The 9,810-nt window shown below is 46.0% G+C and overlaps 1 protein-coding gene across 1 annotated transcript in view; it reads left to right on the top strand.

Annotated features, from left to right (window-relative positions):
• The window catches only part of BCL11A (BCL11 transcription factor A), a 69,464-nt gene that overhangs the window by 5,869 nt on the left and 53,785 nt on the right, over positions 1-9,810 (top strand). The window contains 1 exon segment of the mRNA XM_013300139.3: positions 420-749. Within this exon segment, the coding sequence (XP_013155593.1) occupies positions 420-749 (330 nt within the window).

The raw sequence follows: 9,810 nt of genomic DNA, 5'->3' as shown, positions 1-9,810 counted from the left end.
AATTCATATACATAAATAATACATCCAGCAATAAAACACCGTGTTCGCTTCTCTTAGGAGTACCACGAGAGTTTCGCAGTGCATTCTTTCAGCCTATTCATTTAATTTTAGCAGAGAATTGTTCAATCAAGTCAGAAATTTGTCCTCATGTAGGAACACAGAGACAGTTGCAGTGTTCACTCTCTGAGTTCTGCATGCTACAGCTGCTTCTGCAAAATCTCTTCCCTGTAACTGATGAATTCATCTCCTCGCTGCCATGCTAATAGCTGTGTTGCATGGGTTTAGTTTGGGGGGGAGCAGGCGGACCTTGCGAGGAGGGTGTAATATTCATGGAGAAGGGGCTCGGTGCGTTCCTCCCCCCACGCCCGGTGCCTTTCCCAAGAGCTCTAATGATTCTCCTTTTGTTTCTCAAACTGCAGCCGAACCTCTTGAAGCCATTCTCACTGATGACGAACCTGAACATGGCACATTGGGAGCTCCGGAAGGGGACCACGACCTCCTCACTTGTGGCCAGTGTCAGATGAACTTTCCGTTGGGGGACATTCTTATTTTTATTGAGCACAAACGGAAACAATGCAATGGCAGTCTCTGCTTAGAGAAGGCTGTGGATAAGCCACCTTCACCCTCACCAAGTGAGCTGAAAAAAGCATCCAATCCTGTGGAGGTTGGCATCCAGGTTACGCCAGAGGATGACGATTGTTTATCAACGTCATCTAGAGGAATTTGCCCTAAACAGGAACATATAGCAGGTAAATTAAAGCAAGGAGAAGTGTTTGCGAGTTTTATTTCTGTTTCAGTTGCAACGTAGCATGTTCGCAGTTGCAAACTGCCGTGTCTGTCTCTGTTCTGCTTGCCGTGACGGCCGATGTGTTAAATGCCCTGCCTTCGGTTAGTGGTGAGCGCACGACCGGTATTTCCTAGTGCCTGCGCAGAGGCAGGATCAACAGGCACGTGCCGTGCCAGCCGGTATTTCTAACGGTATTGTTTGAGGCTGCTCTTGTGATTTGCCTTGTATTGTAGTCACCGTCTCCCGGTGTCTCGCCTGCCATAGCACTGCAGGAGGAGATTTCAGAGCCTGCCGTGCGATAAAGCGAGGAGCTTTCGAGTCTTTGGCAAAGTCAGGGGTGAAAGAGTTAACCGAGCATCAGCCAGCCTTGGTTCCATATTGGCTGTCAGCGTATGGACTGTAATTAAACACAGCCCCATGGCAAAGTGACACCACCGACCTTGACTTTAAGATGCCATTTTCGACTGGCCAGGCCAGAGTAGAGAGGGCAGTTGCTGAAGCGCACAGGCATGCTTATTCGAAAAGTTTAAGGGCATGTTGGAAATTTCAAAAGGTTGGTTTGACAGGAAAGGCCGCTCTCTGCAGCCTGCCTCCTCAGCCAAATGATAAATGCTTCGCTGTGCTCTCTCTTGTCTCTGATGTGGTTTTGACAGATGTATCTTGATTTTGTTTGTGGTTTACACAACCACATGTCAGCTGTACAAATGTCCAAGGCAGAGTTCTGTTTTGTGCAACAAACAATATGAAATGTAATTTAAAAAAAATAATAGGGTAAATATTTCCATTTCTTAGCATTTTTATTTTTTTTTTTTAAACCGGAAAACCATCCGCCATGCAGATATTTTCACAAGTGACGTTAAAAAAATAGAGTGTGCTATGTGAAAGAAAATCCCAGAGCCCTGGGAGCGTAACAAGGCACGCTCTGCTTTTAAAATCCTGCTAGTAAACAAAAGTACTACCCATTTGCAGCGAGCGTTGCAAATCGCTTCAAACCGCGCCAATACTACCAGTCGAAAAAGGCGAGACCGCAGTGTATCAACGCCAGCAAATGCCTGAACCAGTTTCAAACTCCCCCTCCCAGCGCTGTTTGGGATGTGGCGCTGCTGGTACCTCTCTTTGGGGGAGCCCGCAGGACCGCTCAGTGTTGTCAGAGGCACAGTACATCATCACATGATGTGCTGGAGCTTGTCTTGGGCTTGCTTTGGCCACAAAGCTAAACCATAATAGGGCAGTAGGCTCTGGGAGGTTCAGTGTGATACTCCCGCAGCCTCCCTGGCCTCCAAACCGGCTGTCAGATCCCACTGGAGAGCTGTAGTTTCGAAGATTTTGTGGTGGCAGCAAATACGCATCAGTGCGTGTGTGTCTGTCTGTGGCACGTATATATGCAAAGCCATGTGCATACACACGCGTACGTCATGTGAATGAATATACACTCTTTCTGCAGAGTAATAGGCGTTACTTTGAATACATGTATATACGTATGTTTAAGAGGAAACAGAGGCTCAGCGACTGCTAAGCTACATTTTGCGTGAGACTTAAAAAACCCCAACGATTCCTCATATTGCACATCCCAGCCACCGATGTTAAGGGTTTTTTATTTTTTTTCCCCAGAGTGGTAGAGGGCAGTGCCCATTTCCATGTGCTGCCTGCGATCTGACGGAAAATGAGCAGAAGCATAGGGCATGATTAATGAAGCGGGAGCCCGGTGGAAGGGATTTGTAGTCTTCCGAGCTCTGGAGCCATAGTAAATCACCAAATATGGAGGAGCGGCGGTATGATGTAACGCTGTATTTACGTACGGCGCCGCTCTGTTGAAAAGACAAAACACAGTTATCTGTCAAGCAAGAATTAAACACGCTCTCCTCCCCGTGGTCCCAAGTAGGTCCCTCGGCCGCAGGGATGGCCACACCAGGGAGTTCCGCACGAGGGGAAACTGCTCAGCTGAGGGTTTTGCTCTAGCACTCGTTCGGCACGGGAGACTCGGCGAGCCCAGTCACGCTCCTGCGTGGCACGGGTGGCGGGGAGCAAGAAGGATTTGGCCTTGCGCAATGTCACAGGGCTGTTAATTCAGAAAAGGCCGTGGCTTTAACTGACTTTAAATGATTTGGTGAGTGGAGGGCAATGGGTGAGGAAAGGTGCCTGTCGGCAGGGGCTTGATCCTGCTCGCCTTTACACGCAAGGGATCAACTTTGCAGGTGGGGCCCAGCTGGGAGCGGGCTTGGTGCCGTGCAGGAGGGTCCGTGGGGCAAGCCACAGGTGCTGTTGTGAGTAGAGAGCGAGTTGCAGTTGTCCAGCCACCTCCCACCCCAAGACCTCTTGTGCGGTGGTGCCCAGCCGTGCCCGTGGACGGGACGTCCAAGAGTGTGGGTCTTCACCTGCACCTCCCCGGCTGGGACAGAGCCGAGGAGCACTGGGGTCCCCTGGTTGTTGCTAGGGGTGGGTAATGCAGCCCGGCTGTGGGAGGCGGGGGAAGGAGCATCAGGAGTTACGGGTTCTTGCACTGTCCCTCGCCTACTTGTTTCATCTCCCCTTTCACTTGAGTGAGTTCAGCTCCCTCGTGTCACAGAGGAGCGTGGCAGTGGCTGGAGTGACCCATCGCTTGTAGCCAGGAGTTTGTGGAGTCTGGCAGTAAAATTACCAGTGAGGGTCTTGGAGTGAGCTGTGGAGTTCAGGTTTCTGGAAGGCCCCTGCAGTGGACCTCAGGCCCTTCCAGTTCTGGTATTTTATATGTGATTTCTGTGCAAGAATGCAAAATGGTAAGAGTGTATAATTAAAACAAAAATGGAATAATAAAAAAATAGATGGGCTGCCTTGAGAAAAATACACAGGAGTTGAGGGCACCGATTCTTTCTGGTAAGAGACCAGAAAATACCTATTTAGTAGTAGCAATAGCAAAAATGTCCCCGGTTAGCTGTTAGGCTGGAAGAGGTGTTACAGGTTAGCACCAGGTACAGAGGTGCTGTGGGTTAGGTCTGGGTGCAGCATGTGCTCCCTGCACAGTTTCCTAGTCAGTAAGTTGGTGTGTTACTGTGAAAGATCATCTTAAGATAACTAATGGTTAAGGATCAGCTCATCTAAAGACAAGGCAGGAGGCAGCGAGTGGAGAAATGATGTCTATTTTCGCCGTCAATAGGCTGCTCTTTATCCTCACGCTTTTCCAGAGGCAGGGACGAGCATAAGAGCTTATGTGTCTGTGTGCAACCTGTGCAGGAGCGTTGAGATTCACATAGGTGCAGGCATGCGTACCTGTCTCTTCCATGTGGGTGTCTGCCTGTGCGTAGCTTTGACTTGCTATAAAATTTTGAGTGATGCTGATCCAGTGCTAGAGCTGAAATGTCATAAATTTAACTGAAAATTAATAGGATATGTTGTGTGGGTCCAATGAGGCAGCTTTCATCAATATGTATGTCAAAGCCTCACCACCAGATACCGGCAGCCCGTGATTTGCAGTGAGTGCTACGGCAGGGCTTTAGTTATCCGCTCTCATATTTTACAATAGGGGGAAATATTAACTGAAGTATCTAGAGATCAGTGAATGTAAAATTGCTGTTCACTTATTGAAAAGGCTGAAGAAATATTTATCGTCCGCTGGTGTCAGGTTTTAGCGGTTTGTTTGTTGAATGTATAAATCTGAGAGAATTAAGGAAAGGTTGTTTTTGGGGTGAGGAAGGATCTTAAATGTTACTTGGATTCAGTTGGAGGAGCACTTTGGAGTGCTGCTGCATATTCCCCTTTACAATGCCGAGTGTGTATCTGCGGATACCGTATTTACTGTACAAAGAGGGGAGGAGGAGGGGAGGTCATTTTTACTGCTCGAATCCTTTATGCTCAGGCTGCTGGTGGCATTCAAATAAAATACGTGGGAAAATAATGTAAGATGACCCTCTGTCTGCAGTGATCAGGGGAAGGTGGACGTAATTTGGTACTAAATTTTGGACCAAGTACATTGATTATTACAGTTCTCAGGAGGTAATGTCTTTGAGTAGTCATTACACCACAGAAATTTTCTTGGGCTGTTATTAGTAGTTGCCATTACAATTCTGCAGGTTGTAAATTGCAATTCCTTATTATTTTGTTTTGTTCCAGAGACAAAAAAAATATTGATGTCTGCATTGAATCGTTAGCGTTGCATCTGGACAATAAGATGAAAGCTTAAAAAAAAGGGGGGGGGGGGGGAGAAAGGAATACGGAGATATTTTGGAGTCACATTCGGTCTGCTTTCCTCATACAAAGAAACAGAGAGCACAGACTGGGTAAAGCAGTCGCAGGCAGGAAAAATAGTGAGGGTGCTACCCAAAGGCTCCTGAGATTCGGAGCCCTGCGTACAAGCTGTATTTGTAAATAAGACAGAGAAAGGTTGTGAACCGGCAGCTTGGCTGTTTTGTCAAAGTACAATGTCAGAGAAACTCTTTCTAAGACAAATTGTAAATAGAAGTGTCACGATGATTGCATGATTGAGCTCTAGAAGTGTCTTGCAATTGTTGGCATTGTCAGAAGACTTTTGAAAGCTTAATTAAAGGCGGTGGCCTGTGCGGCTGTGAAATTTACTTCTCGGGGAGGGGGGGGGGATGTAAAAAACGTAGGGGATCGAAAAGTTGCTCCAGTTCTACTCACACGGGGATACAGAGAAGAGTCAATAGTTTCTCTGCTTTTGCAGTTGCCTTTTATAAATAACATTTTTTTGAAGAAGCAAACACGTGATGCCAATACCATCCTTTGTACGAGGTAAAGATTGTGTTAGTTTTCCTATTCCCTGCTGTTACAGACAGTTGATGTAAAAATGGCTCTTTATTGGCAACACAAATACAAGTTCGCTCGAAGCACAGAAGCAGGGTAGAAAGTTTTCCTCTGCCTCAGCGTGATCCTTCCAGGGGAGCATCAGAGTGCTGCGGCACCCTGAAGCTTTCTGGTTTTTTGTTTCCTGCAAATCAGATCTTCTGGTTTAGAGGATGAGAAATGTGTTTTGCATGCTTTCTGCTGTTGTATGGGACATTTAGTTGTGGAGCTCACCATGGGCAGAAGCATCGCTACATCCAAAATGCTTGTGGTTGGAGAGGCAGCCCGGCACGCGTTAAACTTCGTGTAGATCTGAAAAGGTGCACGTTAGCATCACGTGCCAAACGCTTTGAAAAGAATGCGCGTAATAAACATAAGGCTCTGTGCAGCAAGTCCCAACAATGAACGCCGGGTGATGGAAACTGAGGCAGGGAGTAAATTAAACACCTTCTAATTAGCCTGGTGGGAGAAATAAAGTCTTCCCTAAACATTCCCATAATTTGGTAATGCCTCTTTTAAAGAGGAGGAGGCCTATTAGCATCACCCCGTTTTGTATATGCAACCCTCAGCCCACGAGCTCTTTCTTATTTCATTCAAATAATAAAGACGATTAAAGAGGCTTGCAAGGCAGTGTCAGGCAACGGGAGTTCAGCCTCCAGTTGTTTGCCTGCTCGCATCCTCATTACGGAAATTTTTTGGACAGAATTCCCTTCAAGCTTTGGTCTGGTTTTATATCCAATAGTACCGGCTTTGCACGATAAAAGGCATTTAGCATCAAGCTGGACATGGCCTGGCATGTTGCCACTTGTTTTGTTGTTTTTTTGTGCGTGTTTCTTTTTTTTTTTTTTTTTTTTTAATGCTAAGCGCTGAGGATTTCTTGTTACCTTTCTGTTAGTTGTGATTTTGTTCAGGTCCTGGTTCTGCCAGCGACCTCACGAGTCCAAGGAGGTCATCTTCTTGGCCTGGCAGGTGTCTGAACGCAGCTTCTGTCCGGGAGGGCTGTTTTATGTGTCAGCTTCTGAGATGTTGCACAAGTTCATAAAGTATGCTGAGCTCTTATGTTTTAATACATGAAGACCTATATATATATATATATATTCATACTGCTAGCATGGCCCGAAAATTAACCATTGGTTGGTCTTGTTTTGTTTTGGTTTTTTTTTCCCCCTGGGGTAATTAATAAACATATTTTATCTCACTTTGTACGAACGCAGTAGCTCCAGCCTGCCTCCTGGTAACATCGGGCATAGCAGGTTTGGGCCCATGGTGGTTGGTGTCACTATGTGGAATGCTGTGATTTATTACGTACTTTTAAAAATAACAGGCCCATGAATGGACCCACAAGCTGCCCAAGCAGTTGGGCTGATCTGGTTTTTTTGCTTCATATGAATTTCCATGAAACACAGTCTGCTCTTTAGGGCCTCCATCCGGGGCGCGCTTGGCCCTGCTGGATGCGGACCACGCGGCACCTGCGCGTTTAAACGCTTGCAGGAGCTGCACTGGTGCCTGCAGACCCCCGTGGACGGGCAGACCAAGCACTCGCATTATTCAAACCCTCCTGTGTTAATGCCAAACCCATTCTGAAGCCCATAAACATCCTCGTCGTCTTTCTAATCAGGTTTAGTATGCAACACATCCCTTGCAGGGTTCAGCGAGTTTGTTTCCCAACCTTTATTGGCCAGCTGCACTCGCTGTGCATCTTTAAAATATTTCAGCTAGGTTTTTCACTCTTCTTCCGTGAGGGCTGGTAACTTGGTGGCTGCTCCCTGGCTCATTCTTCATTCGGAGGTGGCATTGCCTCGGGTTGGCAAGGGAAAGGTTTGCGGTGTCGGGTGTGGTGAGGTCAGCCCCGATCCCAGCAGGGAATTTGTGTTCTTCATTTGCCTTTACAATCGGAGCACAGCTACTGTACCTTGGAGCAGCTCTCAGGTGTGAGCTCAGATGGGCGCATGTAAATGTCCTGTCAGATGCAACGCAGGAATATTAATGTTTCCTCACCACCATGCTGTAATAAAGCTGTACACAGCCAGCTTAATATGCAGCTGGGCTGGGGAATTGTATAAAACTTCGATAGCCTAGTGTGAATGACAGCGGTGGAAAAAAATATTCAATATGCCACAGTTTGCATTCTTGTTTGCCTTTGATCTAAAGCGAAATGAAAACATCCGCTTCTTTCCCTCCTCATTCGTATAGGTGTTCTTCCTCTGCAAAATTGGCTCCCAAGTAAGGAAAGAAAACAAAGTATGGGGACATAGTGCAGATTTATTTGAAGCGTGTTAACACCAGCCTGCTGGGGATGTAATTTTTCCAAGTGTTAGCAAACCTTTTATTTTTTATACTTGGGGGGGAGTATTTTGCTTTGCTTTTCATTCTTTTTTTTTGTATCTGGGTCTGGCTGAAACAAAGCAAATAAGAGCCACCACAAACGGGCTGGAGCCCCCTTTGCCCCTCCTCCGGCTGCAGGCACAGCCCAGGCTGTGCATCCTCTTCACAGAGGTTTCATTTGCATCTTCTGTGTTCCAGTCTTCAGCTCCATCCAAAGGTGCCTGTTTTTCAGCAGCTATGTTAGAGGATTTTTAATAATGTGCTCATTTAACTGAATCAACAGCTGTCAGGAGCGGTTGTAGTAAATCCACAAAATGCACAAAGAAAAATACATACGTTTCCTGAAACAAAACACTTGAAACAAAGTGGCTGCCAAAAAAAGCTGCTGAATTCTGGGTTTGCAGACAGTGCACCAAAGTGTTTCTTCTCTCTGCTCTCCCTGGAGACCTCTCCCCGCTTGCCTGCTGCAGTTCTGCTGGAACTTTTTACCTGAACAGGTTGCTGTTAAAAAAGCCCCACCACTTTCCCCTGTTTGATGGGTTATGGAGCTCAGCTCCAGCTTGGATTTCTGTGTTTCGCACTAAATAGCTAAACCACCAAGACGGGAGCAAGACGCAAAACCCAAATAACTGCATTACCATCAAGGAAATGAGGCTTAATATCCCTGTGAAATAGCTGTGGGGAGAAGCAGTGCTTCAACTCTGCCCTTCCAGGTAGGCGGTGGCGGGCTGGTGGTGAGGTCTGCAGCGGCTTCAGAGGGTGCTGAGTTTGCAGGCGGGGCGGGTGCGCTGGCCGAGGGAGACCTGGGAGCTTTGGTCAGTCAAACCCAAGGGTTTGCTGCATCCATCCTCCCCCTGCTTTGCCTAAGCGCTGAACAATTACACCTACAATTTGATCTTAGCTTCAGATAGAAAAACCGCTGCCTAAATAAACAATGGAATTACTGCTGAACAGCAGAGGCTTAAAGAAGAGCCCTGCCTTCGGTGGTGTGGTGGTGTTGGTGTTGTGGGTATTATTATTATTATTATTATTATTATTACTGCTATTACTACAACTATTACCGTTTTAAAATAAACACACATTACAGTTCCTCACTCCTTAGGAAGTAAGGAGTTTAATTTTTGCGTTCATTAATTAATTTAGCAGGCAGCAAAATACAAAATGCAAAAATAAAAATGTTCTCTACACCCCCCACCCCCCACCCCCCCAATTCACAGCAATTAATTTGTCACCTGGTGTTACTTTGCTACAGCATCACAGCTATTTTTTTTTCCAAACATTGCACAAATCATCTGGGTTTTGTTGCATTTTAAGTACTGAGTTCATTCTTTCTGGAGCAAGAGAATAGATCAGCAGAACTGTCGTGCTTCAAGCCAGGGCATCATAAGCGCGTGGAGCATTTACTGCGGGAGGGTGGCTGGGGGCTTTTCCTCATGTTTTCTCTGGTATCGATGCCGATTTTCATATTTAGGAAATAGAAGGAAACGGTAGTTGGGGAGCCTTGTTCTCTTCGAGGAGGTAAAACACAGTGGGATGCATTTGGAAAAAAGAGTATTACCTGCCAAAAGATTATTTAGAGGCTGCATTATTTTGTAATAAACTATAAACTGTCCTGTGTTAAATTTGTGTAACGTTAGAAAAAAATCAATAAGGAAAAATTAAATTCTGATAAAGATACTCTTGGATCTTTGAAAACAACTGCTGTCCTTTTAACTAAAACATTTGAGGAGCTTCAAAGAGTATGTATTTCTTCTGATCTTAGAGCTGTGTGACTGGTAGCAGGGAAAAAAAAATCTTATTCTACATACAAGTGGATTGCTTAACAAGTCAGCACAGACACATACTTGTTTGTACCATAGAGATAAAAATTCCTGTATAAAAATAATTCAGTTGCTGACAGCAGGCATTGTGCTGGGGCTGCC

The sequence above is a fragment of the Falco peregrinus genome, chromosome 11 (assembly GCF_023634155.1).
Source record: "Falco peregrinus isolate bFalPer1 chromosome 11, bFalPer1.pri, whole genome shotgun sequence".
Classification (NCBI taxonomy): Eukaryota; Metazoa; Chordata; class Aves; order Falconiformes; family Falconidae; genus Falco; species Falco peregrinus.
This window is presented reverse-complemented; position numbering and strand designations above follow the sequence as displayed.